This window comes from Euprymna scolopes, chromosome 45, assembly GCF_053919585.1.
Source record: "Euprymna scolopes isolate OS-2025 chromosome 45, ASM5391958v1, whole genome shotgun sequence".
NCBI classification, from domain to species: Eukaryota; Metazoa; Mollusca; class Cephalopoda; order Sepiida; family Sepiolidae; genus Euprymna; species Euprymna scolopes.
In genome coordinates this window covers 29,849,389-29,868,883 of record NC_136526.1, presented here as the reverse complement: position 1 = coordinate 29,868,883, position 19,495 = coordinate 29,849,389, and the positions used below count along the sequence as shown (strand labels likewise).

The following is a 19,495-nucleotide window of genomic DNA, read 5'->3' as shown; positions in this document are numbered from 1 at the left end:
TAATGTAAAAAAATGATAATAATTTAAATAAAAAATCATGTCGCTTTTGCACCATATGTGAAATTAAATATACTCTGTTAGTCTTTTATCTAGGATCCAATGTTGGTATAGGTACTCTTTAAAGATGGTATAATGATATTGTGGTGTTTCCGTTCACACTGGTCGTCCATACAATGGAAATAAGTATCAGATTCCTATAAGGATATTGGAGATAAACCATACTAATCAAATATATTCTGACACTGCAGAGTGGAATGATAGAGTTGTCGCCCTAAAGAAAACAACTTTATTTTAAAATATTGAAAAAATAATTCAATAACTTGATTATGTAGTAGAGCTGACATCTATTCAATGTAGCTGCCTTCAACCTGAATCAACGCCTTGATACGAATCTGGAAATAGGAGTATGCTTCTTCCACAAACACCAGCGAATACTCGGCAGATGGTGATCAGGCTGGCTTTGGTGTTGTTGGGAGGTCATGTTGGTGATGTTCTCGATGTATGACCAAATGAAGTAGTCCAGTGTGTTCAGGTCGGGGAAGGAGGGGGACTAGTGAGAGAAAGGTTACAAAGTTGTAACACTCCTCCTGTAGCCAAGCCTGGGTCTCTTTGGACTTGTGAGCTTGTGCTGGGGCCTGCTGACACACCCACTGTCTGCCAGCAGCCACAAGATCACCACACTCTTCACCGCATCCACAACATGGTGTTGACTTTCAAGACAACTTCGAAGATGTGAGATGGCGTGATGTGGCCCTCAATGGAAACCACACCAAACACCATAACTGTTTCTGGAAATTTTGTTTTCATCACCCTGGGCAGATCTCTGTTATTCGTGGCAATCCAGCAATGCATTTTTAGGATACTGTTGTCGGAACTCTGATTGGTAGAGAGCATGAGTTGTGCTGTGGTGCATCTCCAATCTCGCTCATTTGAACATCGTGTGACTTTCAGACATGATAGAAGGCTCCTATTGCTTTTGGGATTTGTACACAACTGGCCAACTAGTAGATAGTCTGCAACAGAAAAAGAAAATCGGTCTTCATCAAACGGAAATGGAATCATGTTTTCTAGGGCAACAATTTTATCGTTCCACTCTGTAGTATAATTGGTCAAAGGTGTAGTGCACCTTGTTTAGTGTGAAAAAGCATTAAAAAATCCATTTTTGTGATTTCTTCCAAAAACTAATCTGAGTGAAATGTTAGTCACATACTATTCCAAACTAAAAATGTAATCATTTAAATGTTGCGCGGAATTACATGTTCCAAATTTCAGGATTTTGTAGTCTTTATGATGCCCAAAATTTGAGTATGTGAGTGAACGATTTGACATAAATTATCTTTTAAATAAATTGATTTTCTTGCATTTTTGAGTTTTTGGTTTTAATCTTATTTTAGCTTGTTTTTAAACTCCCATCATGCAACCATTATATATTTTTATATAACATTCTTTCTCATATAACACATATCCTCAACTGTTTATTAAAATATCTACATTATTTTTATGCTCGTTTGAAGTGTAATTTGTTAAATAATATTTTTCATCATTTGCAGATACAGAGGCAAAAATTTCGACGATCTCCTTCACCTCATGTTTAATAGAAAGAAAAATTAATATTTTGGATGTTGTTTATTAGCTTTTCCCAAAGTTTTCATCAAAATAATGGATTCATGTGCTGAAAATAGACCTTTTACTTGCATCACATCAGCTGTTACCAGAAAAGAATACGTAAAACACCATGTACAAGCCCATCCTAGAGAAAAACGTTTTACTTGCAAAATGTGTTCATCGTGTTTTTACAAAAAGTCACATTTAACCACGCACATACAAACACACACTGGAGAGAAACGTTTTTCATGTGAAATTTGCAAGATGAAATTTTCTAAGGTTTGCAACCTTAAAACACACATACGAACACACACTGGAGAGAAACCCTATTCCTGTGAAACATGTGGCACTTGTTTCACAACAAAGTTGCATCTAAAAAACCACATGACAGTACACACTGGAGAGAAGGCATACACTTGTGATATATGTCAGGCGTCGTTTTCCTTGAAAGGTACGTTAGTTGATCACATACGAACTCACACTGGAGAAAAACCTCATACCTGTGAAGTGTGTGGTGCTTCTTTTATTAAGAAATCAAACTTGAAAAATCATATGAGAATACATACGGGAGAAAAACCATTTTTATGTGAATTTTGTGACTGTTCATTTTCACTTAAAGGTACTTTAACAGAACATATCCGAACTCACACTGGAGAGAAACCATATTCATGTGAAGTATGTGGCTCATGTTTTACCACAAAGTCACACTTGAAAAACCACATGGCAACACATACTGGATATAAGCGATATGCTTGTGAAATATGCCAGGCTGCATTTGCTATGAAAGGTAGTTTAATTCAGCACAATAGAACACATACCGGTGAGAAACCATTTTCTTGTGAAGTGTGTGGCACTTCTTTCTCACGGAGCACACACTTGACAAATCACATGAGAAGGCACACTGGAGAGAAGCCATATACTTGTAAAATATGTGGCATGTCGTTTTCACTGCAAGGTATTTTAATTGAACATACCAGAACACATACTGGAGAGAAACCACATTGTTGTGAAATGTGTGGTTTAGCATTTTCAAGAAAGTCACACTTGAAAAATCATGTAAGCATACACACAGGAGAAAAGCCATTTCATTGTGAAATATGTGAGTCTTCATTTTCACGCAAAGGAAATCTAATCGATCATGTTCGAACGCATACTGGGGAAAGACCATATTCCTGTGAAGTTTGTGGTTCAACTTTCACAAGGAAATCACACTTGAAAAATCATATAAGAATACATACTCAAGAAAAGCCATTTTCTTGTCAAATATGTGGAAAATTATTTTCTGATAAAAGTAATTTAAATAACCACATTAAAACTCATACTGGAAGATCTAAATCGACATCAATAATGTCCAAAACTTCTGGCTGAAACAATTGACTGTACTCTATCGCCACTACAGTGATTACTTCAGCAGGATGCTGAGAGGTGAAGAAGCAACACCACCCTGGTTTACAAAGGGGTCACCAGCCTCATACCTAACACCAAGGGGACACAACATCCAAATAAATATAGGCCAATACACTGTCTAACAACCACTTACAAGCTTTTCACTGGTTTGGTAGCCGACAATATATATGACCACCTATCTTCTTGAAAAAGAGCAGACAGGTTGCAGGAGAAAATGTCTTGGAACCAAAGACCATCGTAGAAGACTGTAGGAAGGGGTAAAGAAATCTGAGCATGGCATAGATCGATTTCCAGAAGGCATTTGACAGCATGTCACACTCATGGTTACTTCGGTGCCTTGAGTTATACAGGATCCACCTAACAATTAAACAAACACTGGTGGCTCACCTTCAGATGTGGAAAACCATCATATCATTAAGTCACAATGGAGGAAAGACAATCATCCCTGAAGTAAAAATCAAGAAGGGAATATTCCAAGGTGACAGCTTATCTCCCTTACTCTTCTGTATGGCAATAGACCCACTCAGCAAGCTCCTGAATAACAATCAGAGTGCCTATAATTTTAGTCAGGGACACCATCGAGATCAAAGCAAGAGAGTAAACCATCTGCTCTTGATGGATGATCTTAAACTGTATGCTAGCTCTGACACAGATCTGCACCAGCTTCTGCAGGTAGTACACACCTTCTCCAATCATATCTGAATGAAGTTTGGCCTAGATAAAAGTATACACTCAGAGCTGGGAAGAAGACGCACAGAAAATATGCAACTAAATGAAGGCGTCGACATCAGGGATCTAGAAGAGTACGAACCTTGGCATTGAAGAATATGACAACATACAACATGTCAAGATAGGGGAGAAGATTGGCAAAAAGTATGTACGTCGTGTGAGAAAGATCTGCAAAATACAACTTACAAATAAAAATAAAATAACTGCCATCAACCAGCTTGCCATGCCAGTAATAACATATAGTTTTGGTATCATTGACTGGCAACAAAAATACATCAACCAGCTAGATGTAAAGATCAAATGTTACAATCTTCAAAAAAAGGAAAAAAAGATGTAAAGACACAGAACTTACTAACACTGCATAAAATAATATATAGAAATCGGTGTCTAACAAGACTGTATTTGACCAGGGAAGAAGGAGGACTAGGGTTTTCAGAGCTAAACCACCAACATAGTGCAACTATAGTGAGCACAGACCAGTATCTGAGAAGCTCCCAGAACCATACCCTCTCAATATTATATGAACATCAAGATACTAGAGCCAGCAGAACAACATCAGTCACCCAGCTAGCCAAGCATTTTGGTCAGAGCTGTCTCACAGATGAGGCTGAGACACCAAACAAGCTTGCCACAGAAATAGCAAGAGTCAGCAGGAATATACCGAGACCTTTCAAAGGAGGTATCTTGAAGAGTGGGACCAACAACAGTGTGCAAAGTATTTTCTGTGAGAACTCTCTCAGGAATACATAAACAAAGAAAGTTCCTTGGACTGGCTCAAGAGGGGAGCCTTCCACCATGATCAGGAAAGGGTTATAATGGCTGCTCAAGACCAGGGATTGATGACCAATGCATTCAAGAAGATGGCAGGGATCACTAATGACAAATGCAGATTCTGCCACACAGAATTGGAAAGTGTGAGTCATCTGGTATCAAGTTGCAAAATTCTTTTGGGGGATGGCTATTATACAGCAAGACATGATGGAGTTTGTAAGTATATCAACTGGAACATCTGTAAAAAATTAAACATCCAGTGTAGCAGCAAGTCCTGGAACATCAACCTGAAAGAACAGTTATATACTATACATTACGACCATGTAATCCCTACAGCTACCTACCTTGAAAATGCTGCTCTGAAATGTGGCATTATAGTTATATGGAATAAGTCAGAGAGAGTGGCAACCTTGGTTGAAATCAGTATCCCTAATGATGGAGGTCTGTACAGAGCTGAAAGTGAGAAACAGACCAAACATCAAGGTCTCATGTATGATATGAAAAGAAACTGGAATCTTAACGAGATATCAATCATACCAGTTATAGGTGCCACAGGGAACCTGAAATCCTACTTAACTAATTATCCTGGTGAACCAAGAGCAAAAAAGATCCAGACAATTGCACTTAAAGGAATAAGAAGGATACTAAAAAGAGCTCTCGGTTGGTTTCAATAAGAAGCAGGAGAATGTTGGTAACTGATTTGGCTGACCAATACCCAGCATTACAATCTTCAAAGAAAGAAAATGAAAAAAAAGAAGAAAGGCTTGATGACTAATGTTTTGATAAAATGAGTGGTCTCAGCAATGACAACAAAGATTAAGAACAATACAAATACTTTGGTATAAAAGAAAACGACTCAATTAGAAAAATGAGAAACAAATATGTATAAAAAAGTTGCAAAATAAAAACAAAAAATATATAAATAAAAACAAAACTGACATTAAAAGTTTAAGAGTTTGTTAGGACTTGCTGACATGAGGATATTTTTTGTATAAGTAATCTTTAATTAAATATTCTAGTATAGAATTAACAGTCCAAATAAGATCTTTTCAGTATGAATACCCCAAGTAACAACATGGACCTGGATACTCCACTATGCAAGAAGAATTCTTGTCCTTGAATCCAAACATAAGTTCTGCCACAGAAATAAAATATGTGAGCTACCTGTCATCTGAAAGATTCTGCTCTAATATGGCTGCTATAAAATGCAATACAATGAAGTGTGTAAATATCTGTAAAAGTTAAATACTAAATGCAGCATCCAAAGAAACACTCGGGAGAATAGCCGTATTCTTGTTAAATATGTTGTCATTTTTTAAAACATCCTAACTATTCTTTATCACAAACTCACAGCCCAAATAAGATCTCTTAAGTATGGATAACCTATGAGGTATGGTGCACTAGACTAGAGTTTTACTACTACTAATAATAATAATAATTATACTAATAATCTGTTTAAGAATATCTCCATAATTAAATATGTGATAAATGGTTTCAGTTAAAATTATACACTCACCAGAGTATGAAACCACTACACACCAATTAACATGTATATATATATATATATTACATCACAAAGGTTCGCTCAACATACAATAGAATATTAAGAAAACAGAAAAGGATTTCACAAACTTTACTACAAAAACGAACAACTTATACAAACTATGCAAGATCCATAAATAAAACCTGTTAAAAGATGGCATCAACACATAAAACTGAATATATCAACACCAAATTCCAATTACTTATTATTTTGACCAACTTATTCTACAACACACTTAGTAATCTAATAGATATATTATTACAAATTTTCACAGGTCAAGTCAGGAGCTACGTAAGAGATAAAATCCACTTCCTAAATTCCCTACCACAATACTAGGGACAATACTAGCCACATTTGATGTTTGGAGCCTATATAAAAACATATTCTACAACCTAGGAAATGAAGTAATCTCACACTGGATCAATAAGCATATATAAAAACATTCTACAACCTAGGAAATGAATTTGTTATCGATTGAATTTATAATTTAATAATTACATTCAATTTATAATTTAATAATTACATTCAAATTATAATTTAATAATTACATTCAAATTATAATTTAATAATTACATTCAAATTATAATTTAATATTACATTCAAATTATGATTTAATAATTACATTCAAATTATGATTTAATAATTACATTCAAATTATAATTTAATAATTACATTCAAATTATAATTTAATAATTACATTCAAATTATAATTTAATATTACATTCAAATTATGATTTAATAATTACATTCAAATTATGATTTAATAATTACATTCAATTTATAATTTAATAATTACATTCAAATTATAATTTAATAATTACATTCAAATTATAATTTAATAATTACATTCAAATTATAATTTAATAATTACATTCAAATTATAATTTAATAATTACATTCAAATTATAATTTAATAATTACATTCAAATTATTATTTTATAATTACATTCAAATAATAATTTAATAATTACATTCAAATTATAATTTAATAATTACATCCAAATTATAATTTAATAATTACATTCAATTTATAATTTAATAATTACATTCAAATTATAATTGAATAATTACATCCAAGTTATAATTTTATAATTACATCCAAGTTATAATTTAATAATTACATTCAAATTATAATTTAATAATTACATTCAAATTATAATTTAATAATTACATTCAAATTATAATTTAATAATCACATTCAAATTATAATTTAATAATTACATCCAAATTATAATTTAATAATTAAATTCAAATTATAATTTAATAATTACATTCAAATACTAAGCACAGCAGTAGGAACAAAAAGTGCACCAACATATGCCACCCTTACAGTAGCCTAGAAAAGACGCCATATTTTATATAATACCAAAATATTCTTCATTATATTTTATATAATACCAAAATATTCTTCAACGAATTTTAGAAGCATACCTGGATGATAGTTTTATTCTTTGGAAAACCACATAGGGGACATCAAACACGCTATACTATAAAACCTACACCTTAAAATTAAATTCACCATAGAAGCTCTACAGAATTACACTTCTTATACATACTAGTAAAATTAAAGGCAATATCAGACATCTACCGAAAACCCACAGACACTCAACACTATCTCCAATTTAAAAGCCATCACTTCAAAAGCTGCCTAGAATCCATATCCTACTCCCTTTCATGCAGAATCTACACCATAGTGATGATCGAACACCTCTGACCAAATGATTAGACAAAATGAACTGCAATTAACATGAGGAGAAGAGGATATCCATCACGGCTAATACACAAAGGTATCGAACTGGCATAAAAAATACCAGATCAACTAAGAAATCCCCCAAAATGGAATAAAGAACAAATTCTAGCATACACAATACAAGCCAAAACAACAAAAAACAAACCTAAAACACATTCTTAGCTAAACTGCTCAATGCAAAGGGTCATAAAATACAACAAACAGCGATCTGGTGTTTGTGTCATAGTAATAGAGGGAAACACGTACACACTGAAAAACCAAACATTAAAAATAAAAATGACTGCTCCTCCAGCAATGTATGCACTAAAATCCACAGCATGCAACAGATCTTACATAGGTGCCACCAAAAACCTTAGCAATAGAGTGTCCTTATGTGAAAGTAATAAAAAATCACAGAAAACAGACTCCTATATGTTTCGCAAGACTTACATGCATTCAGTGGAAATAACTTATACTTTATCATTCCTGCACATGTGTATGCGTATGTATATCCCCAAAAACATAACAGAATTCTCTTCAGAACAGTATAAATAAAATATCATAATTAGTTTATTTAATTATAATTGTTTTCAATACGAAATATTATGGATGTTTAAAACAAAAGTTAAAGTAGAAATAAATTAAACTTTAAAAATCAAAATTAGATAAAAAAAGGCTTCGCTACCAAAAAAATATATTTCAGAGATGAAGCAACCAATTAAGTTTTAATGAGGTTAATGCAAGAGTGCTCAATACCAAATAGAGCAAGATATACTTTTATTTGTTTTACATAAGCAATTATGTTTTTACTGTAGCTCCTGTTGAGTTCTCTAAAATGCAGGATTTTCGCTCATAAAAAATCAAAATCAACTTCAATACTTCTTTCAATAACATTCAAATTACAAGCAAATGGAATCATCCTTATAATGAAAATCCAAGATCTTCTCAGGCATTTGAAATGGAAGGCATACTTTTTCTTGTAAACTCAAATGATGAAGATTATAAGGATTAACACTTTTTAAAAATAAGTAATCTGCACGATGTGTTGAGCAATTGGATCATTCTGAAGTGGATTACATGATAAGATATGACAGAAAAAATCATTTACAAAAAGGATTAGACGAAATGATCAAATCAATAAAAAATAAAAAACACAGTTTGTAGTTGTATTAATAAGTCTGAATGCACCCTCAAACAAAATTGTCTAACAATCTCTCTTATTTATCAAGCTAACATTAGAGCACAGGAAGATCCTACAATCAATTGGTCAAGCAAGTAATACACTCAAATATATACTGGCCATAAATGCTCCAATCCAGACTATAATGATAAGACACCTGCTTTATATTATAGAAAAATAATAAATAATCTAACACTAATTGTAAACTAGGAAATTTTTTACAAAAACGAAAACCTGTCAATTATTAAATTCTCCCGGCTTTCTTTGTCTAAATGAAAAGCTGTTTTTTATGAAATTTAAGAATAAGGATAATCTCTTAAAAAACAAGAGACATTGATTAATTCTATATTTATATATCTCACCAGAACCTCTGGCATTGATGGAGGGGAGACTAAAACTTACTGCTATGGTTTCAAATCCCCAAATGATCTAAACTAATAGCAAAGGAAAAACTTGATTCCAAATATTTCTAATGATGTTGTCTAACCTGTAACTTTTAATTAACGCATGCACATTATAAAAACTGGTATAATCAACTTGCGCTGAGCCAAAGTCTTCTTTTTTTCAGTTTTGAACCATTAACAGCAATATTAGCGGCCAAAAACAAAACCAAGTGTGCTAAAGGTCTAAATAGCTTATCAAATTTTGTAGACAAAATATTCCGAGCACACACACCAACAAAGTCACTTTTATATACATCCGTGTGTTAGAAGGGTTGCATCTTAAAGTCTATGCATAAATATAATTCTACATAATATGAAATAAATCATTTAAAAAGAAACCATAAAAATAAATAATGCTTATTTTTCCAAGGAGTAGAAATTAGTTCACATTCATGTAGTCGCTTGCATATCCATGGCTGAGTATATTAAGAAGTTTGTTCTAATAATTTTTAAATAGAAAAAGTAGGATTTTAATATCAATGCCAGAATGAGAAAAAACTCAACTTATATAGAAATTTCAATTTATAATATTGAACGATTTGATATGATTATTATTATTATTTGATAAAAATTTGATATAATTGACCAAAATTCCCTCTATATTAAAAAAAAAATATATAAAAAATTTGTATGACGTATGTATCCATGACGAAAAAAATATATTCCTTTTAGAATGTAAATGGATCAAGTAGTTTTATTTTTATAAAGAAAATCCGTTGTTGTCTTGTCTAGCTCAGGTTGTAGGTGGACGACTTTTATTAAATAGTTTACTTAGTGGATCTATCGCCAACCAAAGAGCAAATATGGTAAGCTGTCCCCTTGCAAATTTCATTCCAGAATCTTGTGTAATTTATAAGAGTCAACATAAGTCAGGGTCTGAAATATCATGCTGTCAGGATTTACTTGTAAGGAAAAATATCCTCATGCCAAGTTACCTTGACAAAGCATGCCTATGCAGATAGACAAATATGCAGATAGACAAATATGCAGATAGACTGTAGACACTCGAGAATAGTGTCTGATAGGCATTCAGGTTCTCTCCAGTGGGTATTCAAAGCTTTTTTGTTTCATTTTACTTAAAGTTCTCAGAAATCAAGGGACCCCTTATGTTTTGGTTGGTTGGTTGTTTTTGTTTTACGACATATCAACCCTTTTCGGGTTATTTAATGCTGAATCCAAAGATTTTGATGAAAAATTTTTTTAATAGAATATATTTGTTGTTTTATGTCGGTTTCTATTTAACCCATAGTTGGGACCCTAACAGGTACTACCACTCCGGGTCAGAGTGGACCTGGGAGCAATAGTAATTAAAGGGTGGCTCCACACTCCCCAAAGCCCACAAGCTGGGGCGTCACCACTGGATATAGTTTAAGGTCATATCCAGGACCCTGATTGAGGGACTTTTACCCTCTGCAGGGGGGCAGTCGGCGTATTCTAATGCCCCACCGACAGGGCCACCCTTATGTTTTATTGCTTATAGAATCCATAGATATTCAAGTGTTACATTAAATTCTCTTTTACCTTTCAAATGTTGAGTTGGTAAAACATTAAAGAACATAAATTGGCCTGATTTTTGATTACTTAATCAGGGTTTACGTGTGGGTATCCTCATACCAGGTTTTATTGATATGCCCTTTTTTAATGTTAGACACTTAAGGGCAGTGCGTACATTCAAGTTCTCTCCTCTAGACATTCAAAGTTCCTTATCAGTTTAAGGTGGGGTGGGACATCTTACCAGATGATGGACATTCAATTGCTATTTCATATATTCCAACTGGGAGAAATATACCTGGTGAACCAAGTGCAAGAGAGATACAACTAGCTTATGTATGTTTTGTATAAAAAAGATTCATCAATTTGGGAGGGGGGCACAAATACTGTGTGGTTTTGAATATTTTGTCAAGTTTTTTTCTAAGGAGAAAGTATCCTCATGCAAGGTTGTATTGACAAACTCCGGAGAGACTTTAGAGTATAGTTTCTAATAGGCATTCGTGTTCGCATATGTTTTCTTAAGCTTGAATTAACAGTGCAAAATATACCTGGTGAACCAAGTGCTACAGATACAAGCAACTAGGTTGTGTGTATTTTCATATGTCTCGTCAAATGAGATTTCTCTGAATATCTTCCCCCACAAACTTGACATGTGCTTTTGCATGTGAACTTTGAAACAATCATTTCAAAAAAATTGCCACAAGCAAACGACTTCTCTCTGATGCGCATTCGGATGTGGAATTTAACATTAGAATTCTGCATGAAGTCTTGTCCTCAAACCTTTCATGAATATGATAGATGTGTATTTGAGTGATTTTATTTGCAACATCATTATTGTTTTTTTTTTTTTTGCGAATTAGTTAACCAGGCAAATTATTCCTTGTAATATATAATATTCAATAAAAGATTGATTCCATAATAATGCATATGCAATCAGCATAAATTAAAATATCATGTATACACATATTGTATGCCCGGGCAACACTGGGCTGCCAGCTAGTATATATATATTTCCTCTGAGATATTCCGTCCCGTAAAGACCACGTGCTCCATTGTTTAGAGTGTTTTAAATCTTACGACGGAAAGTATAAACACTTTTCCAAAATTAAGACTCTGAAGACATTTTGTCGTTGAATCAACAGGTTTATTAACAATGAAGAAGGTAAAAACTGAAAAACAGAAAAAAGAATAAAGTAGAATTAGTGTGAAGTTAGTTCAGTGTGAAAGGGGGAAGCAGAAAGTGCTTAAAATACGTCGAAATTGAATAAGTCCAAAATACTAACAAAATAGGAAATGAGAATTAATCAAATGTGGAAAAAAATGACAAGCCCTAAGGGCCATGAACCTCTTTTTGTCTGATTGTCTTTCAACAGCACTACATCCCCTTCCCTAAGATTATATTCCTTTAAGTCCATTTTGTCCATCTTTGGAGTGAAGCCATGTAGGCTTTCTGCCATTTTCCCCAGAATGTCTCTGCCAGATGTTCAATGCATTTCCACTGGCTTTTTATGATATCTTTTGGTCCATATTCAAGTCCATGGATGAAATATTCTCCTGATGATTGAGTTAGGCAGGAGTGAGTATGCAGGGGTCTTTTGGATCTGTAGATACCTCTAGGAGAGGTCTGGCATTCACAGTAGAGGTAACCTCTGCTAAGAAGGTAATAAGCAGTTCATGAGTCAACCTCTATGTTCCAACAACATGGAGTTCAAGATTTTCTTTGTCAACCCGATTATCCTTTCCCAAACCCCTCCCATGTGGGGAGCATGGGGGGGTGTTCAACAACCAGGTGCAGCTTTGTGTGTGTGCAGTCAGCACCATCCCTATTCAGGGTTTAATCGGCTTCCTCCGAAGGAGGAAGTTTCATGGGAGTATGAAATTCACAAGCGGTCCCCAGTCGTATGTATATCCCCATTAGGGGAGATGACGACGTTAAGGTTTTGCAACTTTTTGCAGGGAGGTGTCGACGTCCTCCTACATACAGCACCTGGACTTCCCAAATTGGTCACCCATTTTAGTAATGACCAGGTTCAACGTTGCTTAACTTTGGTAATCTGACAGGAATCTGTGTGTCAACGTGATTATGCCGTATAATTTTTGCTCCCCCAAAAACCTTTGGATGGTGTTAAACCCTAGGTTGGATTCTATAACTAGCTCCCTGCAGGCTCCTATGAAGTTGGTACTGCGATCAGAGCATATGTTCTTAGCTGGTCTCCTGATAAAAACCGCCTGAGTGCATTTATGAAACTTGAGGTGTCTAATGATTCAATCACTTCGATGTGGACACCTCTGGAACCCATGCATATGAATATTACTGCCTAACGTTTGCTGTTGACAAAGCCACCCCTGGTTTGGCGTGCGGAAATTGTCCAGGGGCCAAAAACATCTAGGCCGATGCTAGTAAAAGGTGGGTTGATCAGGAGGCGATCAGCAGGAAGGTCGGCCATCTTCTGGGTTTGGGTAGTGCCCCACAGTTTTCGGCACATAACGCAATGGTTGATGGATTTACTCACACACCTCTTGCCACCGACAATCCAAAATCTGTCTGTGTGAATAGCCCCCTCAGTAAAGAGGCTCCCTTGCTGTTTAATCTGTGCATGGTAGTGTTGCACAAGCAGCAACTCTACATGGTGCTTCCCTGGAATGATGATGGGGTGTTTTTCATCTGAAGGGATTTCTGCTCTGGTTAAGCGTCTTCCAATTCACAGAAAGCCGCGGTCGTCCAAAAAGGGGCTGAGGTCTTTAGGGGGGCTGTCCTTGGAAAGTTCTCTCTTGTTTCTTATTCATGCTAGGTCCTCAGTAAAGACGTCCTCCTACAGGAGCTCTGTAACAGTAGTTGCTCGTTGGCAATGGTGCCACTTAGTGCACCCATCTTCTGTTGTCTCTCACACTCGATGGAAGGTATGGACAATGTGGATGAGTTTGGCTATAGCTCTAGTTAGAGATAACCAGGTAGAGAACCTTCCAAAATACTGGGATCTGAGTCGCATTTTTGTGGAGGAAGCCGTAATCATGAACACCCATGGCCGAATTTCGGTGAATCGGGTTCCTTCCTGAGTTTGCGGATCAGCGTAGTGAGCCGTCTTTCAGCTAGTGCCCTGTTCTATGGAAATTGGCATCTTGGGGTCTTCAGAGGCAATGGAGCAACCCAATTGTTGCTGCTATCCCTTTCGACTTGCTGTTGCATGATGTTGAGAAAGGCAGTATCCTCGATGGAAGAGACTACCTTTTTGTCATCCTTGGTCTGTTAGAAAATATTGTGACACAAATGTCCTTCTTTGTTGTGGGAAGACTTATAACACAAATCTTCTTTATAGACTTCCTTAACTTTAAGCAGGGCTCGAAAAATGTGAGTCGCCCTCCTTCGCTGATGGTGTGAAGGGTGCTTATTGTGGGAGGTTTTTGAGTCCTTCCTAAGCAGACATTACCCACCACAACCCAAGCGAGGTCCAATTTCTGTGCATAGGGTGCATCATGGGGGCCGTTGATTTGCTTACGAACCTTGTGTACCCTTATGATGTTGCGCCCTAACAGGAACATTATTAGAGTCTCTGGTTCCAAGGAAGGGATGAGATGCGCTATCCTTTTTAAATGTGGGTAATGAAGGGCTGTCTCAGGGGTAGGAATATTAGCTCTGTCGTCTGGTATTTCATTACATTCGATGAGGTTGGGGAGTGGAAGGCTTACTTCTCCGTCAACAGATCTCACTTGGAACCCGTTTGACCTCCTTCCACTAGTTTGCACTACTCCAACACATGTTTTCAAGGAATACAGAAGGTTAGGACTGTTCTCTTAAAATGTCTCAAAACAGTCTGAACGCACCAGGGACCTGTTGCTCTGTTTGTTCAGAATGGCGTACATCTTTTTTGCCTTGTCTGGCCTTCCTGTTGGATGAACATAGACAAAGGTGATTTTAGAGCACGATCTTCCTGAAAGATCACCACCACAAATCTGGGTGCACTGTGATAGCACCCCGGTATGTGGCTGGGGTTTCTTCTCGCCGCCGTGCTTCTTATTAGACTCTTGTATTGTTCTCCAAGGTGGTGGCCCTGGGTGTAGGGCAGTATTGTGTTCCTGGCTATTGCACACTTCACATATCATGTCTGTCCTGCAGTGTCTTGCCTTGTGTCCTGTAGACAGACATTATTTGAAACAGATTCCTCTGTCCTGGATGGAAGCTTTTCGCTCCTTCAAAGGCTTCTCCTGAAAGGCACAGCATTCCAAGAGAGAGTGTTGATGGCAAAAACAAACCAAGTCCTTTTGAAGTTTGTAGTCGGATGATATTGGGAAGACCTTGGTCCTATTTACGGATACTGCTCTCATCCTATTTCAATTTGAAAGGAGTCGGCCTGCTACTGAGTCAGTCTTGAAATATGGGTCATTTCTGATTCTAGCCTGCTGCTTGATGAACCCCACGAAGACTTGAAAGGATGGGAAGGAAACCTGGTGTTGGTCTTTATATTTGGATCCAACAGACAGCCATTTTTCCTGTAGTGAGGAAGGTAGCTTGGCTACCAAGGGTTGGAGTCCTCGGGCAGCATCCAAGATAGGTAAGCCGCAAAGGTTCCCATCTTCTCTTGCTGATTCTCTTAGTTTCGAGAGGTCTCGGCTTGTCAGCCTGGGAAAGTCTTCCACGCGTTCAAGTGCCTCCTCAATGACTTCAGGAGCACCATAACACTCCCCGAGTCGTTCCCATATTTTTGACAAGCCTTTTGCCGGGTTGTTTATATGCACCGCCCTTATTCTCTTAGCGTAGCTGCTGGAGTCCTTGCCCAGCCACTTTATCAGAAGGTTCATCTCTTCGTTAGAAGCGAGACCAAGTTCCTTTATAATGTGCCAGAATGACTGTCTCCACACTCAGTAGCTTATCACTATACCGAATTGACCCAGTGGTAAGGAGCTCGCGTCAAGTGAAAAGCTTCATTAGGTCGAAGGAGTGCTGGCAAACGTCCCTCGTTCCATCGCTTAAACCGTAGTTCACTTCAGGATGTGAAGTGGGTGAGTAATAACTTATAATCGGGGTGGGGGCTGTTTGCATAGGTCCTTCTGAGCTCTCTGGCCTATGAGTAGGAAGCTGGTTTCCACATTCAAGCTGACCGTAGAGGTGTCCTTGACCGATTTCTTCATTAAGAGGTGGGTAGGATTCGGTCATCTCTTATTTTGGTTGATTTGCCTGGTCTGCTAGGTATTTTCTAACCTGTATGTTAGGGTCAGCAGGAATACAGTCGAGTTTTGAGCTGGACCGTTCATTTAGCTCAACAGCAGCTTCCTTCAGAGCCTCTGCTTCAGCCACGGTAGCAGCTGTCTCCTTTTCAAGTTGTAGTTTCTCCAATTCCATTTTTATTTTTAACTCTCTTTCTGCTAAGAGGAGTCGTGTTTTGGCTGCTTCGGCTTTAGCTTGGGCAGAAGCAGCTGCAAAGATGGCGGCAGATGCTTTACTCGAAGACCGCAAGTTGTGGGATGAGTTGGACTGGTGGGATTTGTAAGACCGGTTGGGTTTGCTGTCCGCCATGTTTGATAAGATTAGGGGTTGTGCCTGCCTCGCCTTGGTACACTTTAGTAGCTCTAAGAGAGAGTGATGTAAGCGGTGTAAATAGACTGTTCTTCCTCGGGGAGGGGGGTTCTGTGAGAAACTATTCCTCGTTGTCAAAAGGGGCAGTATTCCTTGTAGCGTTGACGAGGTAAAAAGTTCTAGAGCTTGCTTCAATCCTGCTCGGTCGACTCCGCTTTTTTACTGTTCCGTAAAGACCACGTGCTCCATTGTTAGAGTGTGTCAACCCATGGAAAAGCGAGAAAGGCCAGTTCCCTGTGTTAGCGGTGAAGAGTCACAAGTTGTCCCCTCCAAAAAAAGGGAAGGGTGAGGGCAATAAAGAAAGACCGAGTCACGACAATCTCAATCAATTTGTCTTTCATTTTTTGTCAATTTATTGCCTTAAATTCCTTGCTTCTTACTAGTCCACTCTCTTACAATTTTTCAAATTTCGCCATGTCCTTTATGCCATGTCCTTTATGCCATGTCCTTTAGAAGCTTTCCCTCACTGTTGGATGAAGACGTAAACTTATTTTCTTTTTCTTTTATACATCGTTCCACACCTATCAGTCCTTGTCCTCTTTTCTTTTCATATATAAACTATCGACATTTTTGGGTGAAGAGCTGCGTTCATTGTCATTGCTTTTCTTGTCTTCATGTCCATATTTTTCAGCTCATTTTCTTTCCATTGAATACCCCCCCCCCATATTGAAATATAGATACTGACCATATTGTGGATATTTTATTTCTCCCATTCAATCTTGACCTAAGAACCAACCGTACTTTGCTCTTGTATTCTTAGTCTTGTAGTCTTATTTACCTTTCGTAATATGAACAACAAGGGTACCATACTCTAAACAAACAACAATGTCCCACTGAAAAATTCCTCTCTTCACAAGATCTGCATTTTATGTTAATGACACGTTCCATTGTTTCATGCTTCTTTCCAAGAAATCTTGCACATTCGCAACTATTTCAAATATTTCCATACATTCATTAGTCCAGATATGTGGAAGCAGGTCATATGATTTGCGGTAATCTATCCATGACATGCATAGATGTGTGGATCTTCCCTTACACTTCCCAAGTATTGTCCTATATTGATAGGATATGCACTTCCCAAGTATTGTCCTATATTGATAGGATATACACTTCCCAAGTATTGTCCTATGTTAATAGGATATACACTTCCCAAGTATTGTCCTATGTTGATAGTATATACACTTCCCAAGTGTTGTCCTATGTTAATAGGATATACACTTCCCAAGTATTGTCCTATGTTGATAGGATATACACTTCCCAAGTATTGCCCTATGTTAATAGGATATACACTTCCCAAGAATTGTCGTATGTTGATAGGATATACACTTCCAAAGTATTGTCCTATGTTAATAGGATATACACTTCCCAAGTATTGCCTTATGTTCATAGGATATACACTTCCCAAGTATTGTCGTATGTTAATAGGATATACACTTCCCAAGTATTGTCCTATATTGATAGGATATACACTTCCCAAGTATTGTCCTATATTGATAGGATATACACTTCCCAAGTATTGTCCTATGTTAATAGGATATACACTTCCCAAGTATTGTCCTATGTTGATAGTATATACACTTCCCAAGTATTGTCCTATGTTGATAGGATATACACTTCCCAAGTGTTGTCCTATGTTAATAGGATATACACTTCCCAAGTATTGTCCTATGTTGATAGGATATACACTTCCCAAGTATTGCCCTATGTTAATAGGATATACACTTCCCAAGAATTGTCGTATGTTGATAGGATATACACTTCCCAAGTATTGTCCTATGTTGATAGGATATACACTTCCCAAGTATTGTCCTATGTTCATAGGATATACACTTCCCAAGTATTGTCGTATGTTAATAGGATATACACTTCCCAAGTATTGTCCTATATTGATAGGATATACACTTCCCAAGTATTGTCCTATATTGATAGGATATACACTTCCCAAGTATTGTCCTATATTGATAGGATATACACTTCCCAAGTATTGTCCTATGTTAATAGGATATACACTTCCCAGGTATTGTCCTATGTTGATAGGATATACACTTCCCAAGTATTGTCCTATGTTGATAGGATATACACTTCCCAAGTATTGCCCTATGTTAATAGGATATACACTTCCCAAGAATTGTCGTATGTTGATAGGATATACACTTCCCAAGTATTGTCCTATGTTAATAGGATATACACTTCCCAAGTATTGTCCTATATTGATAGGATATACACTTCCCAAGTATTGTCCTATATTGATAGGATATACACTTCCCAAGTATTGTCCTATATTGATAGGATATACACTTCCCAAGTATTGTCCTATATTGATAGGATATACACTTCCCAAGTATTGTCCTATATTGATTGGATATACACTTCCCAAGTATTGTCCTATATTGATTGGATATACACTTCCCAAGTATTGTCCTATATTGATAGGATATACACTTCCCAAGTATTGTCCTATATTGATAGGATATACACTTCCCAAGTATTGTCCTATATTGATAGGATATACAATTCCCAATTATTGTCCTATATTGATAGGATATACACTTCCCAAGTATTGTCCTATATTGATAGGATATACACTTCCCAAGTATTGTCCTGTGTTGATAGGATATACACTTCCCAAGTATTGTCCTATGTTGATAGGATATACACTTCCCAAGTATTGTCGTATGTTAATAGGATATACACTTCCCAATTATTGTCCTATATTGATAGGATATACACTTCCCAAGTATTGTCCTATCAATAAGCAACCGATCCTTGGTCCCTCTATTACCTTGTCTACATCACTTTTGTATCTTTGGTAAGATCTCTTTCTGTCCCAGATATTTGTAAATTTCATCTGCCAAAATGCCAGTCAGCAGTATCCACATCAGTAGAAGGTAGGTGATGGGCTGATAGTTATCATCAGCAGTTCCCTTTAAAATATCCTTCAGGCAGAGCACTGTTCTTTCACACGTGCTCCATTCAGAAATTACATCTCTAGCTAATATTTCATCAATTTGAGATGCAATCCTTA

The 19,495-nt window shown here is 36.5% G+C and overlaps 1 protein-coding gene across 2 annotated transcripts in view; it reads left to right on the top strand.

Annotated features, from left to right (window-relative positions):
* Window positions 1–6,766, top strand: part of LOC145269334 (uncharacterized) — a 28,713-nt gene extending 21,947 nt beyond the window's left edge. Inside the window, exon 2 of one of the 2 annotated variants that reach the window (XM_080125034.1) lies at window positions 1,551–6,766. In XM_080125034.1, coding sequence (XP_079981160.1) covers window positions 4,557–5,186 — 630 coding nt within the window. In that variant the 5' untranslated portion in view covers window positions 1,551–4,556 and the 3' untranslated portion in view covers window positions 5,187–6,766. The remainder of the gene's footprint in view (window positions 1–1,550) is intronic. The other variant, XM_080125033.1, reaches the window with a different exon arrangement.
* Window positions 6,767–19,495: the final 12,729 nt, after the last annotated feature.